Source organism: Drosophila subpulchrella, chromosome X (genome assembly GCF_014743375.2).
Source record: "Drosophila subpulchrella strain 33 F10 #4 breed RU33 chromosome X, RU_Dsub_v1.1 Primary Assembly, whole genome shotgun sequence".
Lineage (NCBI taxonomy): Eukaryota > Metazoa > Arthropoda > Insecta > Diptera > Drosophilidae > Drosophila > Drosophila subpulchrella.
The window spans coordinates 22,023,515-22,045,706 of record NC_050613.1 but is presented as its reverse complement, the minus strand read 5'-3'; the positions used below and the strand labels follow the sequence as shown (position 1 = coordinate 22,045,706).

At 37.5% G+C, this 22,192-nt stretch overlaps 1 protein-coding gene across 14 annotated transcripts in view; it reads left to right on the top strand.

Moving 5' to 3' along the window:
* LOC119557334 (potassium voltage-gated channel protein Shaker) overlaps window positions 1-18,792 on the top strand; it is a 126,647-nt gene extending 107,855 nt beyond the window's left edge. For 10 of the 14 annotated variants that reach the window (XM_037870064.1, XM_037870065.1, XM_037870067.1 and 7 more), the window contains 4 exons: window positions 1,111-1,240; window positions 3,492-3,682; window positions 5,180-5,608; window positions 6,446-10,014. In XM_037870064.1, coding sequence (XP_037725992.1) covers window positions 1,111-1,240; window positions 3,492-3,682; window positions 5,180-5,601 — 743 coding nt within the window. In that variant the 3' untranslated portion in view covers window positions 5,602-5,608; window positions 6,446-10,014. Of the gene's footprint in view, window positions 1-1,110; window positions 1,241-3,491; window positions 3,683-5,179; window positions 5,609-6,445; window positions 10,015-15,412; window positions 15,604-15,761; window positions 16,095-16,576 lie in introns of those variants that run through there. The other 4 variants (XM_037870066.1, XM_037870057.1, XM_037870063.1 and 1 more) reach the window with 2 other exon arrangements.
* The last annotated feature ends 3,400 nt before the right edge of the window (window positions 18,793-22,192 follow it).

Here is a 22,192-nt window from a genome sequence, read left to right as displayed (position 1 = left end):
GTGTCTCTTACTTCTTTGTCTGAGTGTTTGTAACTGAGTGTTGTACAGTCTTTCCCATATCTCAACTATATGTCTTTCTAAAGCTTTATGTGTTTCATTGATGTCTTGCTTTCGTCACTCCTAATGCTAATGTATGTAAATAAATCGAAAAATGGTGGTTCCATTCCCAAGAGTTCCGCTGTTCCCACGCTGTGCGCCGTGTACAGTTGTGTACTTCGAAACGGAAATACGGTCTCTCTGTAAATTGAATGCGATGTGAATATGCCATATATGTAATGTTGTGGTTCCTTATGTGGTGATCGCTCGCTTTTACGGACCCAACCCCCTAATCTCCCCGTGTTTTTTGTCTCATTTTCATTTCCGTTCATTCGTATTCCTTTAATGTTTCTTTTGTGGCATGATCGGTTCTATGTTTTGCGTCGCTGTCCAACCCCTCATTCTTTTTTGCGTTTTTCATCTATTTAACGTTATGTTCGTCCTTAGTATGTACCTACATCCCCCACTCCGCATCCCACTAGCCCCTAAATAAGGAATGGAGTCTGATTTCGATTTCAAGACATTCGCTCTATGGTCCACTGTCGCCGTTTGTTCTACCCGCTAAAATATCACCATATTTTTGGGCCCCATAGCAGTACGAACAGCGGGAGGCTCACCAGAAACCGATTTCCTCCCATTGATCCTCTAATTGATCCTACCCATATATTTTAGATAAAGAAAAGCGAAACCTTCTAGGTAAGCCTTGATTTTCTGCTTGGGAATGCCGCCGGATTGTGGTGAAGTCGATTCAAAACTCACGTGAATATATCTAAACTCTTTTAAGTTGAACCGAAAACAAAAACACTGAAACTGAAACAGAAACAGAAGCCGTATCAGGGTTGCGAAATGTATTTTGGAACACGAATGCCCCACCATCACATACGTACACCACCTTGACGAGCTTCCGACGCATCCAGACATATAAGACTTACTTTCAAAAAACACTCTTTGGTTAAATGTTAATTTTGAAAAAAAAAACAATAATAATAAAAAAAATCAAAAAAAATACAATTAAAAAACATAAAAGAATATATTACCAATGCAAAGCAATGTTTCTCCCATCAATTTTTTTAGGCGTCGTACTCTTCTCATCGGCGGTTTATTTTGCGGAAGCTGGAAGCGAAAATTCCTTCTTCAAGTCCATACCCGATGCATTTTGGTGGGCGGTCGTTACCATGACCACCGTTGGATATGGTGACATGACGTATGCAAATCTATACAATTCTAACTTTTATGATTACGTTTACGATAACTCCAGTTTTGATTTTACGTTTCGTTTCTATTTCCGTTATCGTTTCGTTATCGTTTCGTTCCCGCCTTGGGAGCGCCTTCTTTCTGGGCGTTCCATTCCTTCTCCGTTCCACCTCTGTGTTCTGTTCTAATTTTATTTTCCCAACTGTTTGGTTAATTGCGTTATGTGTGATTATTAAAAGCCCGCCCCAAAAACGCTAACCCAACTAAAGCTATCTAACGAAATGTATCCAAAACTAACTGTACTTCTTGTTAACCCCTTTGAGTTTCGTATCTCCCGATTAATAATATGCAAAACCAAACTTAAACGTTGTTGTCTCTTACTTTGACTCGCTGAGCTGTTTGTTTGTATTCGTATTTGTCTATAATGACTTCTATTTGTCTTTGTCTTTGTATTTGTATTTATCTTTGTCTAAAATCTTGCGTTTCATTCCGTTTCGTTGTGTATCGTTTAACGGTTTTCAGTTGGCATCACTCTTACTTTCTCGCTCGCACTCGATCACCCACCATCTCGCTCTCTCGCGAGTTCCATTACCATCTCATTGCGTTTTCACTTTAAGTCGTTTAGCTGTTTTATACTTTGTGCCAATTTTAGGTATTTGCTTATCATTTTCTTATCGCAAATTACCTATGTAACGTTGTGTCGTTGTTTAGTTCACAAAAGATACCGAAAAAATACCGAAATAATATTGAAAAAAAAAACTGAAACAAGTCATCAGTTCAACTCAATTTAATACTCATACTGTGGGCTCTGTAACTTTAATGTACAGTGCCTTCCATAATCGCCATCATCTAACACACAAACACAAACTATACACCAAACACACACACAGAAAAACACTGGGTGATGGAACCACGCCCACCGAGCGATAACGATAACTTCATTTGCTGGCCAAACAGTTTATCGAGCTTAACCCCCTGAAACCCCACAACGAACACACAATAAAGCTGGAGGAGAACAAAAAACAAAAAAGGATGGAGGAGACGAGGACGAGCATGCTGCATGTGCCCGATAAACACACTTACCCACTTACATGACACTCACAACCACACACACACACACACACACTCACACCTAAGCGCCCTCATTCACACACGCACACTGAGACACAAAAGTTTAGCTACAGCCGCCTAATGAGCAACAAAGCCGCCTGCCAAATCCAATTGCCTATGATACCACGATACCAGAACCCATAAAAAAAGAATTCTCCACTCCCTCTCTTTCCCATTTTCCAACTTTAACCGGAGGAGAAAAAAGTTTTCGCCACACACTCATGCACCAGGCCCCCCCCCACTCACCCACACACTCTCACAAACACCTGAGCCAGTTGCTCGCACTTATGCAATAATTATGTCTGTATATAAGCACACGAACAAGCTGCCTCGAAAACTGCCAACAGAAATACCAAAAAAAAAAAAAAAAATACTACTCTACAAAATATATCCAGATATACGCTTACCCACCCGTTGTTCTAAGTGTTGTGCCTTCTTCTTTCGACTTTCGTACTCTTTGCGCCACTTTGATTTGATTTGAACGTTCTCTGCTAGACTAATGCCTACTCAAGCCCTTCTCTCTATAAATATACTTATGTAAGCGTACACCTATCGATATCTATACCTGTATCTGTTTCTATATAATGCGTAATGCCGTATAATTTTGCCAATGCATACAGTATATATGATAAAAAAAAACCCAACGCAAAAGAAATTCTAAGAACAAAACGAGAGTTTTACTTTACATTTCTTATATATTTGTATTTTCATTTTATTTATATCGTTCGTTCGTTAACATCGCTCGCTTCCATCCAAACAAACAAATACCAAAAATCAATTAAAAAAAAAAAAAACAACCAACCAACTCCAAAATTCTCAATTCAAATAAAATATATATCAATTGTTAATCAAAACCAAAAAACAAATATCCCCAACAACCAACAAAAATTGCACCTATATCTTACCATAAAAAAAAACAATATATATAATAATAATAAAAATAAAAAAATGCAACCCTAAAACGCCGGGAAAAATTGTATGTGCAAATGATTGCCAATCGAAAAATTGCATTGTATCGTTTATCGTTTGACACACGATCACGACTATCGATTGAAATCGAATTCCAAATTGAATTGAAAAATTGATTATCTGAAACTGATTGATTGATTGATTGATTTATTGAATGATTGAATGATTGATTGATGGTACAGACCCGTCGGCGTTTGGGGCAAAATTGTGGGATCACTGTGTGCCATTGCTGGCGTGCTGACCATCGCACTGCCGGTGCCGGTCATCGTCAGCAATTTCAACTACTTCTATCACCGCGAAACGGATCAGGAGGAGATGCAGAGCCAGAACTTTAATCACGTTACTAGTTGTCCATATTTGCCAGGTACATTAGGTAAGTTCAACACTGTGTGTGCACACCCCACTCCGAGCCCAGAACCCCAAGCCACGTCTCTAAGTCTCTATCGCTCTGTGCCTCCTGTGTTATATCTGTTGTGGCCTTGGCTCGAGCCCCTATACCCTGTACTCGATTCGCATCTATTCTCCGACCCATCAAACCCCAAAAACCCGCTACAAACCCACCCAGAATACCAACACCCCACTACCGACAGAACCACCAAAACCCAACCACAAATTCAAGTAGAGCAACAAAAAGTAGAACCCGTCGAATAAAAATAGAAACATTTACGAAGAAAGAAACGAATTGTGGATGCCGATGCTGAAGCCGAAGGCGGTGCCGTGTGCCCCCAAAAAAAAACCACTTACCAACCAACCACCAACCGAAAGAAACCCACCATACCATCCATCCTCCCGATTGGCAGCACCACCAACTGGCTCCCAAGCGGATGGGTACCGGCACTGCTTTCGAACCAGACACGTTGTCACACAGAGAAAAAATATCACCACAAACAACGGATCGTCGATTTCCAGCTACCTTTGATCTGCGGCATATCAGCACTGTACCAATGAAATCTTCGAAATCCATAGAAGCTTACTGAATCTTCGAAGATATTTAAAATCACCAGATGACCATAGGATTCGAAATTTTTTACTTTGACAATATAACGATAAAATATAAATGTAGAAGAATGTACAAAACTACGAACCATAAAGTTTCATGTTCCTTTAAAAATACTGAGGACTCAAGACACATTTCATATATCCCAATACATTACATTCTACATTACAATTATAAACCTTCCCTATAAAGTATGGATGTAGAATTTCACGGTTTCACAATGATATGCCAAAGATTGATGATACAGTTTTAGGATTAATTGAAAAAGTCGAGATGACAATATGAAACAGATGTTATGTTTTTTCTCTGTGCACTGCCGAACACCCAGCACCCCCCCGGGCAACCCTGGTGGGCTGGTGGGTGGCGTGCTGCAGCGCCGGTGGGTGGCAACCCTGTCGGTGGGGCAGCGGTATGCGGTATTGACAGCGGTGCCACAACCAACGTGCACGTACTGTGTGTGTTTTGTGTGTAAGCGAGTACTACAGCAAAAAACATTACCGTTACCGATGCATTACAACTGTATGTGTGATCTCCTCTTTCTCTCTTCTCTCTCTCTTCTTTTTGTTTCTCTCTTTATTCCGTCAATTTAATGGCCAATTCGAATATCGAAACGTGACCTCCACACAAATAATTCCCGAAAATACCTATTAAAACCGATAACCCAAAAACCAAAACCAAATTCAAATCGAACTCGAACCCATCCATCCAAAAATCCGTTCCTGCATCCCTGGCATTGTGTGAATCCCCCTAATCAAACTCACGTACACACACATCATATATAAACACACACACACACACACACACTCTCTGTCTGCCAACGCGTGATATACACTGCGACAAAACACACTAAACAAATGCATACAAACCACCAAGTAGGTCAACACATGAAGAAATCATCGTTGTCCGAGTCCTCATCGGATATGATGGATTTGGACGATGGTGTCGAGTCCACGCCTGGATTGACAGACACACATCCTGGACGCAGTGCGGTGGCTCCATTTTTGGGAGCCCAGCAGCAGCAACAGCCGGTAGCGTCCTCAATGTCGATGTCGATCGATAAGCAGCTGCAGCATCCACTGCAGCAGCTGACGCAGACGCAACTGTACCAGCAGCAGCAGCAGCAACAGCAGAACGGCTTCAAGCAGCAGCAGCAGCAGCAGCAGCAACAGACGCAGCAGCAACAGTCCCACACAATAAACGCAAGTGCAGCGGCGGCAACGAGCGGCAGCGGCAGCAGCGGCCTCACAATGAGGCACAATAATGCCCTGGCCGTTAGTATCGAGACCGACGTTTGACTACTGGGTAAGTGTTGGATAACGCCACTCGCTTGCTGCACTGACCCCTCTCCCCCAGATCACCGCCACTCTCCCATCTATATCACACTCTCTATCTGTATCTTGCTCTGGCACACTCATTTCTCTGACCCCAACCTCAAACCCCCAAAACCACCGTGCACCTTGAGCCGTAGAGCGTAACTAGGTTTAAGTGTTGCAAACTGCCAAAAGCAAAATGCAAAATTCCAAAACGGTACGTTCGCACTGGTCGCCAGGGATGCAGGACAGTGGAACCCCTATGTTTTGCTGCACAATGAGAGAAAAAGAATGTATAACACATAAATGATCATTTAAGCTGCACATGCTGCAAAATAAAATCAACAAATTCGGATATGAATCATTTTTTAGGGAGTATGAATTTTATAATATACTAAAACTTAATTAAATGATTTATTTTTTTAAATAACCCAATTATTACAATGGAATCAGAAGCCCCAAAACAATTGTTACAAAAAATCTCCGCCATATTTCCATGCACTATCATTAAAAGAAACAGTAAATTTCAGTTTTATAACTTCAAGACCCAAACATTTTTTTTCTCTGTCCAGTGCGAACGTCCGATCAATTAAATTGAACTGAATTGAATTACGATTTGATTAGAACATAACTTTTTCTCTCTTTTCTCTCCACGTGGCGCGCTCTTCTACCTACGCGATACACATGTTTGCCTATGTTTACGTATAAACCTAATCCTAAATTTAAACCTTTGCCTACGTCTCGATCCCTATGTATGTATTACCATATGTATGATGTATGATATATGTATATGATATTCGATAAATGTATGACATATGAATCAAATCAGTGCAAAAGACGTTGCGTGGTATAAATTTGGCCTTGACAGGAGTTACGTTGGATGCCAGAAACGACTACAAAAGCTGTTTATATTTAATTTAAGTAGAACAAATAACAAAAACAAATTTAATCTATTGCTAAACTAAATTAAATCTAAATTAAAACTTAAATTAATTTAATTTAATTAAATTATACATCTAATGATAAACAACATAAAAAAACAAAATTCAAGTCCCAACCAGAACAAACAAAAAGCAAGATAATGAATGAGTAAGGGAGATGATGATAACAATAAATTCGAGTAGTATGGCATAAACCAATAAAAAGAAAACAATTGACAAATAACAATGATTAACAGAAGGGAGATGAAAGCAACAGCATAAACATCGAAGAAGTGATGGCAGGACTTAAATCAAATTTTTAACAACCGAAGCTGAATAACAACCCGATCAAATTGCAGCTGCAAAGGGAAACTGTAAATAATGCAAAATCATTAAGCTCACACGCCATTATTTTAGCTGGAATAATACAGAGGAAGTAATGCTTTAATAACTCCGGTCGAAAGGACGAATGATGAAGCCAAGCACAGTGAAGCAAGTCCATGCTGAGGGATGTCCCTTTGAAGAAGCTGAAAAAGATAAACTCACAAAGCAGATTTCAGTCACCATAAAAACACTCACACACATTAAAAGAAAGTATAGTAAAACTGCCGTAATATTTAACTAAGTACCGAAACCAACTTGTATAGTCATCAAGGAAAAACCGAGGAAACCCCGAGGCAATATCTGCTTTTAAATGTGAGAGGAAATACTATCGTGTAACTAACTTAGACAGCTAACCATCGGAATAACTGAACTAACCAACTAGGCGTATACACAAAAACACACATATATGTGATAGATGTATTATGTGTATAACCCAAACAACATCGTTCGTAACACTACTCGAGACCCTTTGTTTTTTGATTAAAGCTTAAGAGAAATCTATACCCTCCCACCTCTCGCCCACCCAACCCACTTCGAACCTCTCACCTAACACGTATAACTTATAACTAACTGAACCCATATCAGCTATATCTTCTGCTTCGATCCCCCCGAATTAAAACGAAATAAAAAGTACAAATATTCAACTAAAAGCAAAAGCGAAACAACTAACGCACTCGTAAGCAATACGAATGCTGCAGATTCAGTGCTTAAAGGAATTTAAGGAAAGGCGAAACGACTGCAATAAAACTACAAGACCGAGAATTAGTCAAAACATCCAACGGATTGCTCGAATTCCCCACTCACAGATCCGCTCAATCACAATAAAATCGCAAAAAAAAAAAACCAAAAATAAGGTGGCGACATGAGATACAACAAAACAGAAAACGCTCTTATGATTTTTTTAATAAAAGGATACTATATACCACAAACAAAAAATTAAAAAAAGAACAACCGAAACCAAAAACTAAAGGTAAATGTTAAACTAAAAGATGGGGCTCTCCAGCGATGATTTCTTCGACTGAATTGCAGGGGTTGGTCAATACCCTATCCCCAACCACACAAGAATAAACCCCACAAACCCTTTCACAGCAAAAAAAAAAACACAAGAAATTGTTGACTGAACTATGCGAATTCAACTTTTGCATTAAATGTATTATAATAGAGAAACAAACTCCACTATATATATATGTAATATGAAGATATATATTTATGTGTGTATAAGTGTATACCAAACTGCATAGATAAATATATTTATCATATATGTATGTGTATGTAGGAGACCTGTATATAAGAAGGGTTGCTCTTGCCGATGTAAATTGATGGATAGCCATGGCAACTAGATACCGATCATATTCAAGTGTAAATTTTAAAAAGCTTCGAGAACCGTCCACACAAGCACACTTTCACACGCACTTACGTACATGCATATATATATATAGATGGATGGGGGGCGGGCCAGGGTCAGGGGTGGAGGGTTTTGAGAGGGGGTCCTAGAGTCCGAGGCCAACAGAAAGATCCGGAGGAGCAGAGCAGAGCCAAGTGCCTTAAGGAACATTGTGCGCTGGCCGACTCGATCCCCTCTTCCCCAGCCCCTGATCCCGAGAGGCAGGCCCCCCTTCCACCCCCGCCCCTGCAGCCCCTGGCAATTCAGTAGAACCAGCTGAAAAAGGCAAGCGAACAATAATGCAACGTTTCCAAGGTCCCACAGTGGAGGCCAGATATAATGGGCCAAGCGACACGTGGACAGTGTGTAAATAATCGCCACCCAAAACCAAAGAGAAAGGAAATAGGGTATCCCCACTGTGGCTGCTAACTGCTGTAAATACTCTCCAATAACAACTACATCTTGCAAATGCTATTTTGTACAAAAAAAAAAAACCAAAACACCTAACGATAAACTGGATAAAAACTAATGAAATTATATAATAAATGAATAATATAAAATAACATAAAATAAAAGAATAACACATTCAAATGTCAGTTCATTGTACTGTACTTAGTCACTATATCCGTAAGAATGCTAAGATTTATAAGATGAATAAGCATTAGAGAAGATGAAGATAATGGTCCAGACAAAGACGATGAAACTTGCAAAACACCAAAAACGAACGAGGATTGAGGAGAGGGAAATGAAGCATAACGAAAAGAAAACCGCCTACTTAAGATTAGATTTCATGTTTTAGATCGGTCAGAGGAAATGATTTTAGCTTCATAGATACAAGATACCAGATAGCAGATAAACGATTAAAGGTCAAAGATACCAGATACATGATAAATGAAAATGAAAATGAAAAATGAAACCAGATAGCAGATACAAAGAGCCGAGTGTAAAGTAAGGTTGTTTTTTTTTCCTAGCCTTAATCTAGACAATTGAATAAATTTAGCAAACATAACTGTAAATGAGTCTAAGAAATACCGATGTATAGCTGAATTTAGAATTTTATTTTAATTTTATTATTACAATTATACGTTCATATTTTGTCCTACATCTTAAGACTTTGATTTAATCACAAAATAAGCCACTATAATTAAAGAACAACAAAAAAACAGAAAACAAGAAACCACAAATAAATCGGAGAAAACAGAAATTGAAAATCGTGTTAATATTTACCTATAAATGCTTAAAAACTGAAATCATAAAAACCAAAAAAAAAAAAAAATCAGAAAAAAATTTGGAATAAATGTGTTCAGAAAAAGAAATGTTATTATATGTTTAAATAAATTACAATTAATTCGAAATGAACAAAAAATTTAATGTAATTAAATTGAGCTAAGTACACAAGTAAAATTTAATACAATTTCAAATTGTACATAAACACAGCATATACATATACAAAGGAAACATGTAGCATGTAGCATATACCCAGACATATGCATATGCTGCAACCGAATTACAAGCTAGCTATCCGCAGACTAAGCGCAGACTAAAATACGAAAAACAAAAACCTTGAACATACCAAAGAAACCAAAGAAAAACTAAGTACACAAGATGAACAGTGAGAAGATTAAGAAAACGGAACCCCATGCTGATCCAATCCGATCCGAACCCACAATAAAGAAGCGATATCGAAGCAAATAAATTGAGAAAAGTGTTTTCGAACCGTTTTTTATTTCGCACAGTCCGCTGTGCCCCAAGCCCCACAACCTTGTAAATAATAATACTCGCTATTCTATTCGACTTATCCGTCTCATTCCATTCCGATTCGCTCCGTTCCGTTCCATAATTGTACGTATATTTTTTTCTATTTGTATTTTGGCCATAGATCCGTAGTTAGTCGAGTCGAAATGGAATCGGAATCGGAAACCGTATCCTTATTTCGATCTAGGATCTAGTCTGAAGCAAAAAGCCGCTAGTTCTGTATTCTTAGTTCGTATTGTAATTGTATTAGCTGGCGCTCAAAAAGAAACCAAAAAAAAAGCAAAAAGAAAACCTAACGAAAAATACTGAATTGTAAATATTTGATTTCGTTTCGTAACGTATATGTACGAGTATCTTGTGTGAGCTCAACCTAAATCTCGTCTTTGGCATATCAATCACTCCCAGCTGCAGTTGAGTTATCCAATCAGTAATCAGTCAATCAGTCGATCAATGCTAACCGATTAGATACACCCACATATTATACTATATACACACATACACATCCGCAAACATGACTTAGGAGCTGAAAGCGCATTTCATTTGGTTTTCGTATTACTTTCGTATGCTTGAACTATGCTCTACTCAACTCTACGCTCTACTCAACTCAACTCTAGTCTAGCCTACTTTAACCCAAAAGCGAAATGCATTAAACGAAAATGAAAAAGAAAATGAAAAACTTAGCACGATACTCTAGTGAATGGAAACCCAGAAGAACAACAAGAAGATGAAAATTATGAAGAAGCAAACATATCGTTGTAAAGCAAGAACTAAGTTATGAAAACCACATATAACTCAAAAAGAAAAGTCTAACTTACGAATGCATAATTATTTTCGAATATAACACTAACACGCCACAACAAAACATTTGACTTCTCCAGTTCAATTCAAACCAAATACAATCTTTTCAAGTTTTCCATTAAATTTAATTGCAAACCTAACAAAAACAATTTTAAAACACATACGTAAAAAAAATATATATAAAATAATGAAAAACATTTTGATTGTACGGTCTATGATGAAACAATATACATTTACCATATGCTAAATACGAGTAAATCAAAAAAAAAACCAACAAAAGAAAAAAAAAATAAATGAAATCTTTCAAAATCTTCTCAATGCTTCAAAAACAAACAAAAAGAAAGCAAATTTCTATTAAGGACAAAGACTGCAAATAGAGATTTAAAAAAGTACACTTAAAAACCAAAAACAAAAGCAAAACATTTTAATTAATTGATTTTGAATTCTAATTTGGCCTTGATTCAACTTACCAGGAAATAAGTTTAGGTTTAGTTAGAAGTTCAAGACACAACAAAACAAAACATAACACAACCGAACCGGACAGGACCGGACAGAACTGAATCGAATCGAACTTTCAATTTGGAAAACTCCACCCGACCCAAGAAATAGTGCATCAGCAATAGCATAACATTCAACTAATAACAATAACACAGAACCAAAGAACATAAACCAGTCCTTAACAAGCAAGTCAAAGCAGATGATAATGATAATATATAATACAAATTCGAAAACGAAAACAAACAACAGGCGCAATAATCCCCATAGAACAAAGTCTAGTATTACGCCCAATAAGATATTACAAAAAAAACGAAAACTGAAACTCACACACAAATTAAACCGAAAGAAACAAAAAGAACGCAAAATAAAAACAAAACAAAAATGGAAATGTTGTTAAGATTAAAAATGAAATGTTTTATAATCGTTATTCAATAAAAATACAAAATAAATAAATTTCCAAGAAATCATTAACCCAATAAACGCAAGCAATGGCACAATTCGAATTCATTCGAACAATTCTAGCTGTAATCTACCACCATTCCAACCCCTAGCTAAGAACCCCCAACGATTTGCTCCAAAATCCCATTTTTTAGTCAATTTTAGACTAGCTGGTAGTATTTGCTTTGTGTTCGTATCTCTATCTGATTAATTTTTGGGTAGACTTACTCGAAAGGGATGGCATTAGATCTAGTTAGTATCACTACCGTTATTCCTACAGTTATCGTAATTATAAGCTTTGGCTCTAGTTCCCTAGATCTAAGTCCAACCCTTGTCCCGAAAAGGGGGGGCTTGGCACCTCCCCTCTTTTTGAACACATGAACGCAGACAGACAGCCCCAACACACATACCCCAGTCATTAACCATTGTATCCATAGCAAATATATATATATACTCGTATACAAAAATGCCATGCCAGTAGCACATTCCATTGCAGACATTTCCTAGCGTAGTTTAGCTCTATTGCCCTCCTTCCCTCACTCCCCAAAAGAAAAACATACCCACACATATCTCCGTGAGCACACACTCTATAGCAGATTCGCGACAAACCGAGTGAGAACCATAAAAAAAAGAAATATTTAAAAAGAATATCCATGCAACTTACTGAAAATCTTGGAAAGTTGAAGTCCAAACAGGTTAAACCCGGCCCGGCAGTCAAAGCGATGCTAAACCAACGAACGGTGAGTTTGAAAACCCTCGAGACCCCTCTCCAAAGCCCCCGGTTATACCGTCTCTTTAACAGTATCCTATATAATATATATATAAATTTCTCTCGCTCCCCAAGAAATCGCCAAGTCTCAGTCGGTTTTTTCCCTTGTCTATCTATATATTTTTGGTTTTGACTTTAACTATATTCGTATTCGTTCTCTTTTTTTTATTTTTATGTATGCCTCCGCCTCCATTTTGATTTTGCCTATGCCCTCGGATCTACGCTATATATGATATATATATTTATATATATATATATGTACACCTCTCGATTTACGTATAAGCATTGATTGACCATAATAATGATAATCGAACTTGGAATATTTTGTAAACTTTTGCTTACGTTCTCCCCCTGCGCCGAATGTAAAACTGTAAGAATCGCTTCAGCGCTCAGCCGCCTGCACCTGCTCAGCCGACGCTCCTGCGCTATCCTGCTATATCGTTACCGTTACCGTTACCGTTATCGCTATATCATTACCGCTATCGCAACCAGCAATGCCAGCAGCAGCAGCAGCAGCAGCAGTAGCAACAGCAGTGGCAGTAGCAGCAGCAGTGACTGCAGCAACTGCGGCAACTGCAGCATCTGCCGCAGCAACAACATCAGCGTCTGAAACAACAACGAACAACTAGGAAGATCTAACAGCTCTCTCAAAATGCTGAGGCTGTGCGGCTCCTGCTTCTGCTCCTAAGTCCCGTTTCCCTGTGCTTCCCGATTCCGGTGCATGTGCAATCAGTTGCTGTATCCAATCGATATCGAATAAATCGAGAATCGATGTTGAGATCGCGACAGTACCAGAATCAGATCGCGTCAAGCGCAATCTGCCAGCAAATTCAAATCCAAGCAAAGCAAATCAAAGCAAACAAAACGCAAAAAGCAAAGCAATCCCAAATCAAAAGCAAAGAAAAACAAAACGCAGTACCCAAAACCCAAAAAAAAAAAAAATACACACAAGGGCGCACGCTTAGCACATTTGCATAAATACAATTTACTTGCTACCTATAACTCCACAGCCAACACACCCAAAAACACACACACACACACACACACACAGAACACACACACACAATCACACAGGAATGCAATCACACCAACTAAAGAGTTGAATCGAAACTTTTTTGGCTTTTCTACTCACTTTGAACACGTTTTTTCCCTCGCTTTAATTTTGATTTCGTTTCTTGACTCGAGTACTCGAATGAGCATTATATCAGCAACTACTCTTTGCCTAATTACGATCGCTTACCTATACCTAATCTCTATATTACGAACACATTTATAAGAACACGCCCGAAAAAGAAGAACACACCGCTGCACGGCCACTTTCTTGTAAACGCGGGAAAGTTGCCGAGTAGCCTTGTACACTCAACCCCCTGAATTCGTCACCTGCCATTCGCCATTTTCATCCTAAAAGCAAAAAAAATTGAAGAATTTCAATGCACACACACACAGTCATGACAAACACACACAAAATTGGAAGAAGAATGATCCGAATCATACACCCAAAGTACAGTCAGATCAAAACCCAAAGTACAGTCAGATCAAAACACACAGTCAGACAGTCTACACACAGACGATCCAAAACTGAGGAGAAGAACAAGCTCCGAATGACGACGATGAAGAAGAAGGAGAGAAGAACGAGTAACTGAGACCCCGAGGATGACAAAGAAGAAGCGGCAGAAGAAGAAGAAGACGAAGACAGCCGAGGATCGGTCGCTTCTGCTATGTGTCTCCCTCCAACCTCCGCGCCCCACCGCTGTGTCAGTGTGTGTGTGTGCCCAAGCAGTCGGCGGATGGCTCTCTTTGCTATCCTACACCGTTACCGTTAACCGATCGCCGATCCCTAACCGGATCGGCGAGGATCGGTTCGATTTGCTTTGGTTTTTCCACACATCTCTATCTATGTATATTCATTTTATGTCAAGTTTAACAGCGACGACGCCAAACGCCGGCACATTTTGTTTATTCCATTTGGCAATAAGTACGCTTCGGTTTTTCGTTAGCCAAACCAGCCCTGCTATCCACCCCATCATCTATATGTAATAAGTATACCACGATAATTTCGTCTTCTTGTTTTTTGAACTTTCGTTTTGGTTTTGATTTTGATTTTGACTTGAGTTTATAGTTCTCCACCCTCAGTTGGTTTTTGTAACCGATATTGGTTGCCTCCAACGAATTGCTTTCGATGTTTGCATACAAATACTTATACGAATACCAATAACAATAACAATACCACTACCTATACTTATACCGATACCTAGTTGAGCTTTTAGTTTTGACTTTTGCTTCCCCTTGAGTTCAGTAATCGCTTATCCCCACCGCCTCCCCACCCACGGATACTTACTCGAACGCCCCCAGCCATCCATTAAAATAACTCGTATCGCTTCGTTTTTGTAAACCATATGTATCTGTTGTGACACGTTATTCTCTTTTGCGTTCTTAACAAGTTATTAACACTTTAGTTGGACCCGGAGCTACTAGCTTGGGTCCCCGAATCTAAGCCGCTATCCTAGAATAGTATATTGAATATATCAAAACTTATAACTTATTTCTATTTGTTTGTTTTTTTACCACCTGATTTACATACTGCGTTCTTCTTCTACGTTCTTCTTCATACCAATACCAAACCAAACCAAAAAAACAACCAACAAAACACACCAAATTCAATTGACTTTGAAACGAATTTGCATATTTAAAAACGGATCGGATCGGATCGTATCGACTCGAATCGATTTAAATATACAAACCAATTCGAACTCGAAAACACCCAACGACAACGACCCATTGACAAACATGAATCGAATCCACAAATATTGCCATTAAACAAACGAATGCATTCAACAAAAATGCATCCAGGCCCGTCGGCTTCTGGGGCAAAATTGTCGGCTCTTTGTGCGTGATCGCTGGTGTGCTGACAATCGCACTGCCGGTACCGGTTATCGTCAGTAATTTCAATTACTTCTATCACCGCGAAACGGATCAGGAGGAGATGCAGAGCCAAAATTTCAACCACGTTACAAGTTGTTCATATTTACCTGGTGCACTAGGTACATACTACTACTACTAGCGGTTAAGAAAATCCCAAAAAAAAAATGAAAATGAAAAAAAATATATCCCCAAATCCCTGAATCCCGCCCAATCTAAGCAACCCAATGACTGCCCCGTTTTCTAATCGTTGTATCTGATCCACGACCCCGGATTGTAGGTCAACATTTGAAGAAATCCTCACTCTCCGAATCGTCGTCGGACATCATGGATTTGGATGATGGCATTGATGCAACTACGCCAGGTCTGACTGATCACACGGGTCGCCATATGGTGCCGTTTCTCAGGACGCAGCAGTCATTCGAGAAGCAGCAGCTCCAGCTTCAGCTGCAGCTGCAGCAGCAGCAATCGCAGTCGCCCCACGGCCAGCAGATAACGCAGCAGGCACAGCAGCAGCAGCTGGGCCAGAACGGCCTACGAAGCACAAATAGTTTACAGTTAAGGCATAATAATGCGATGGCCGTCAGTATTGAGACCGACGTCTGACTACTAGGTGAGTATTGGTTTCCGTGAGTATAAACAAGGTCCCACGTTGGGCGCCAATAACTTATTTCTATACATCATTCTCACATAGGTCCCACGTTGGGCGCCAAATATATTTTTGACATCTGTAAATTTTATTAATACTTACCTAGTATTAATCTTGCTTTAACAAATATAACATATACAAATGCATATTAAAAAAATTCAATTAGAAATCGAAACGTAGTCGTATTTATGGAAAAGTCAATCAAATTAGTCATACAACTTAATTATTTTAAATTACTTGGCTGTAATTTTTTTAGACCCTTATTATACTTTTGTAAGATCTTTCCAAGTCATAGCACTTAATAATAAGTAATATCCAAAAGCATTTAGCACACGCTCGCTTTTCATAGTTCAACTACTATAAAATAGATAACAAATATATTCCAAGGCAACATTTATACCTTTTGGTCACTCTCTTTATCGTTCTCCTTTGACTCTATTTTACAGTCAAACAAATGGAAAATGGACGAAATTTGCGCAGTGAAATGCTACGTTGGATGCCAGAAACGTCATCAAAAGCAGTCTAATTTAGAATTTTATTAATAAATACAATTAAATTATAATTATAATAATTAGTAAGCAACGTAGTTGTAAATTAAACAGCAAATGTACACAGACACAACACACACACAAACACAGTGCCAGTTCACTCAGCTTGAATTAGAGTATTTGTAGACACCAAAAAGAGTCAAATATGGACTGGCTTTCTATAGGGGTTTTCCTTGTTTCTCCTTTCATTTTCCTTCTGGTAATCTCCACACCGAAGACACACACACACACACCCTTCACACACACGTCCACACACACTCGAAGAAAAAAAAAACTCTACTTGATACCTATGTTCAAATTTAGCAATTAACAACTAACAATCGTTAATAACAACAAAACAAAACATATAAAACCAAAAACGAAAACAACAAAAAAACAAACAAAACCAAAATCTAATTATCTTAGTAGACTAATCTAATTGGAGTTTCTTCCTTTCTTTAGAAGCTAGCAAAACAAAAACAAAGAACAACAACAACCAGACAAAAACAAACAACATACAATATCTGCTAATTTTATTTTCATCTTTAAATTATGCTCTATTAATTAAATATTAGTCAGAATATTAGTAAAACAAACTAAACCAAAAAAACAAAACCAAAACGACAACAGCAACAAGAAGCCGAAACGGAAACGGAAGAAGCTAAAAGCAAACTATAAGCAAGACAAACAAGATGAAGAATATGAATCGACGGCCCGTCGTCGATAAAGCAGTGCTCCGGAAAGCATCCATTCTGATAAAATTAAGACGGTTTTTATGATCAAAACTCAAGCAATTTTGGCCGGATTAATTTTCAAAATTATTCCTGTGATAGTTAACCTCAAATTTTCTGTTTTATCGATGTTCAATGAAACGTTTTAGCTTCCTATAGCAGTTAAAAAATCGTTTATCAATACAAAACCCTGTCCGATTGTTGATCACTATTTACTTACAAGTATATCCATCTTACCCGAGCGCTGTTTTTATATTTCGTTTACACAACAGACACAGCCATACACATAGACACATGAGACACACATGATAATGCTAAAACATCAAAACTGCCGTTAAGTTTAAAGAATGAATAATACAAAGATTATATATAAATAAATATATATTAAATATATACATACATTTACATATATAATTAAATATACATAAACTAAACTAAAACTGCTATTTTGTAAATAAGTAAGTCAGAGCTGAAGCTGAACAAATAGACATAGACATAAAATAAATATTAAACGACAAAAAAAAAACCAAGAAAAAACCAACCAAAAACCCAAAATCATAGCTAACTAAAGGGAATACAAAAACGAACCTAAAACCAAAAATAAGGAAAGCTGCTAACGATACAAAAACAATAATTAAACTTAGCAAATACAGACAACCGAAAACAGCCACGAAAAAAAAAAACAAAACAGAAAATGCCACATGAACAAAAACTAGAGAAACCCCAAAGGTACCGCGCTGATCTTTCCATTTAGGAACCATGAAACCAAAAATATAAAACAAATTGCAAATTTTATATGAGACCTGTAGGAGAATCCTGGCTCATCCAGTACTAGCTATGATCTCTTATAGAGACCCTTGTGATGCACACGTGCATGGACCTGCTTTCGTTTAATTTAGAGCTATCTATTATAGTTTTAGTTTAGTTTAGTTTAGTTTGTCTTCCTTCAATAGAGAGACAATTATAACAGCTTCGATATTCAGGCCTAGACTTGAGAGATGTATATATCCTATATATTCCTCGGTACTGTTGCATATGTAAGTGTCTTTCTTTTGTCTCCACTCGCCCGCACAAAAAACACAGATACCGATACAGATACAGAAGCTTTATGATCTAATAGCTCACACCAACATGTTCATGAGTTGTAACTTGATTCGCTGTCTTCCTGATTTTTGTGATTTGAAAACGATCGAAATCTTCTCATTTGAAAAACGTTCAATCTAGCGACTTCAACTTTTGTCAATTTCCTAGAAAACGACAAACAAAAAAAGCTAAAAGAAAAAAAATAATACAAAAAAAAAAAAACATACAGATAGGAAAACGTTAGAAGAGTAAAACCAAAATTATCAATTTCAATTTGCATGCGCATTCGATATATCAATTCTATACAACATAAGATACAAATACGTATGAACTGCTTCCACTGCTTCACTGTGCAGTGCATAGTGCCGAATGTTAGCGTGCAAATCGATCGATCGAAGTCATATCTAAATTTCTCTATACCTAGAATCCTACCTACAAAGCTTCGCTTCTACTGCTCTTGCTAACCAAAACGAAAACGAAATACGAAAGTCGAAATAGAGGGAGAAGAATCAGAAGAGGAGCCACAACTTACTTTGGACCACAGAAGAAACATCTCACAGAACAAAAATTTATGAAGTGAGGGATACGATAGAGACGATGAGTTAAAGATGGGGAATAGGAATACCAGAATACCAAGCCGAGAACTAAGCTAACGCAGGCATATATACATACACACATATATGATATTTATATATATTCGGATATATATATATAAATATTTTTTTTTTGTTAGATATGCGACTGAATAAAAAGTTTTTATTGATTTGCTGCTTGTTGTAATTAAGAAGAATTTAAACCAATATTTATACCGAAGCAATCTGTAAATATGTAAAAAAAAAAACAAAAAACCAAAAAACCGAAAAAAAGGAAAACCAAGCAAAAAAAAAAGAGCGGAGAAAAAAAATAACGTTAAATAAATCGAATCAATTTACAGCTTTGAAAACCGTCCACACGCACACAGCAAACGAAAGCGAAAAAGAAAGCGATAGCGTATGAGATAGAGCAGGAGAGGGCGATGATAAGCAGAGTGGGAAAGAAAGTGGAGAAAGAAAGAGGCGGAGAAAGCAGGGGACAGAGAGGGAGAATCAACTAGAACCGAAAGACATTCTTACGTATACTTGATTTGGCCTTAAAGACACACGCCTGCTTGCACACACACTCACTTAGCCACATACATATATACTCCGATCGGCCCTATATATATATGTATATATATATAGTAGCAAACGTTTTTTGTACGTGCCACGCACTCATGTCCAAGTCCCGGCCACATCCATTAGCATTATGTATTAGCGGATTTATGGAGTCCAGTTTGGTTTTAGTTCGTTCGATTCCTTGAGAAGTTCTCGGTCGGCCAATCGATTAGATAAAACCAATGAGCAATAACAAAAAATACCACAAGATTGCATATAAAATATTCTTAATATTAACTACGATAATTACACAATAATCTCTATATAGACATAAAAATAATAATACAATTAAAAAACATATCGTCTTCAAGTCATGCAAACGGAAAAACAAAATTCAAAATATTTTTTTTTTATAAGCGTAATTTACAAACTAATATTAAACAGAGAAATCGCTAAGAAAATGAAGCTTACTATTAAAAACCAACAAAAAAAAAAGAAAGAAAGCAGAGAGACCGCAGCGTAGGAAGGATAGAAAGTGTTAAAAGAGAGGGCAACAGGAGGAGAGGAACCAACTTGGCCAGACTACAACTAAAAGTGATATAAACCAAAAACAAGAGTCACAAAAAAACCAAAAAAAAGAAAACCTAAACCTATTAACAAAGTAAAGATAACTTGCCAAAATAATTAAGGGTATTAGAAAGCGGAAGTGAGAAGTGAGCAGGAGGTGAAGTGAAGAGAGAACTATGTTAAATTGTAGCGCAGAGGTAAGGCCTAGGATCAAGTACAGTCTGCAGAGTTTAGCTACTTTCTAGCCAAGTCTAGCTTGCCCCCTTCCAGTAGAGCCCCCCTCCCCAGTAGAGCCCCCCGCCCCCCATAGACCCCGCCCAAGTCCAGGAATCACAGATTCTTTCGTTGCTCGTTTCAGGATCGATGAGGTGGACAGAGAAGCCGGAGGAGAAGCGAATAAAATGAATAAAAACAAAGACTGGAATAAAACAAATAAAGATTACAAAAGAATATATATACACACAAGCCGCGGGACTATCACACCTATATGTCACCTGTGTACATAAGGCCAAAGGTTGATTCACTCAGATCAATCAGTTGGACTTGACATAGACACATATATGCGTGCTAGTTCCAGACCATCACTCAGTTCAAATCAATCCAATTCAATCCAATTCAAATCAAATCAAATCAGTCTTCATTCTCGATTTCGATTTCGATTCCATTCCGAGTCTTCATTTCGATTCAATAAAGTGCAACTACCAAAACAAATATATTTAGCTCAAGCATGCGAAATACAACAATAAATGATAAATGCAAGTAAATTATGATAACTATGCCTAGATAATACCACACACCCACACACAGAGAGCAACGTATTGGGCCCAGATCAAGTAGGAGGCAGGATATATGCAGGAGATATATGTAGGATGGGAAGGGAAGGTAGGAAGATGGATCAGGTTGAGCTGGGAAAGAGTTAGCATTACGAATGCGGTAGTCACTCCATGTAAATTATGCGTACAACAATAATAATAAAAAAAACAAATAGCAACAACAACAGAGATGGGCATATGGAAAAACTACTTATGAATTAATGCTAAACAAATTTACATATTAAACGTATACATAAATAACACTTAAGTAAATAAAAATTATAACAGATAAAACGCCGCAGCAATTATAAAATATATATATATATATGTATATAGTATATATATACATGTATATATATGTTGTTAAGATTCTAAAATGAAATGTTTTATAAATAGTTAAACCAAAAACCAAAGAGAAAAATGATTATTATACATTAAATACGAGAGAAAGCGAAACCAAAAGCAGATAATGATAAAAACACACAGCTAGGAAGCAAAACAAAGGCAAACATAAAACAGAACAAGAACACACAAGGAGAAACAACACCAAAACTACAATAAGCAACAAACAAACAAACAAACAAACAAGGCGAGCAAGCACAAAATCTACCGTTTGACTTTCGATAAATTTAAAGCAAGGGATTAAAATCCAAAACACAAACCAAGGTGGCGAAAACCCAAAATCAATTTTTACAATCATTGTAAATTTAAACAAACCAGATTGGATCTCAAATCAAAGCAGCTTACAAAACGAACAAATTAAAGTGAATAATAAAGTATATAAAACAGAAAACACACATACAAACACACACACATGCTCAACACACATACAAACATACACACACTTACACAGACAGAGGCAGACACACGTTACTTTATGAACATAAAACAAATTAAATGGAAAGTATATAAAATAAATTATGCTAAAAGGAAAATTCAAAAACCCGCCTTTTAATCAAGTTTTGAATTTGAATTTGCGTAAGTAAGCAGTTCGTAACTATTGTGAACTGATAACCGTTAACAGCTAGGCCTGCAAGCAGTTGGTCGCTGTTAACTTTCTGTACTTACTCTATCGCAAGCAGTATTTTTAACAGCATAGGTAAGTTGATATTAAACTATCTTACATCATGTATATTTAAGTTATATTTCCTATCCAGATAATTTGTAGTTTTGACAACAAAATAATATAGAGTACTCAACTATCTTGAC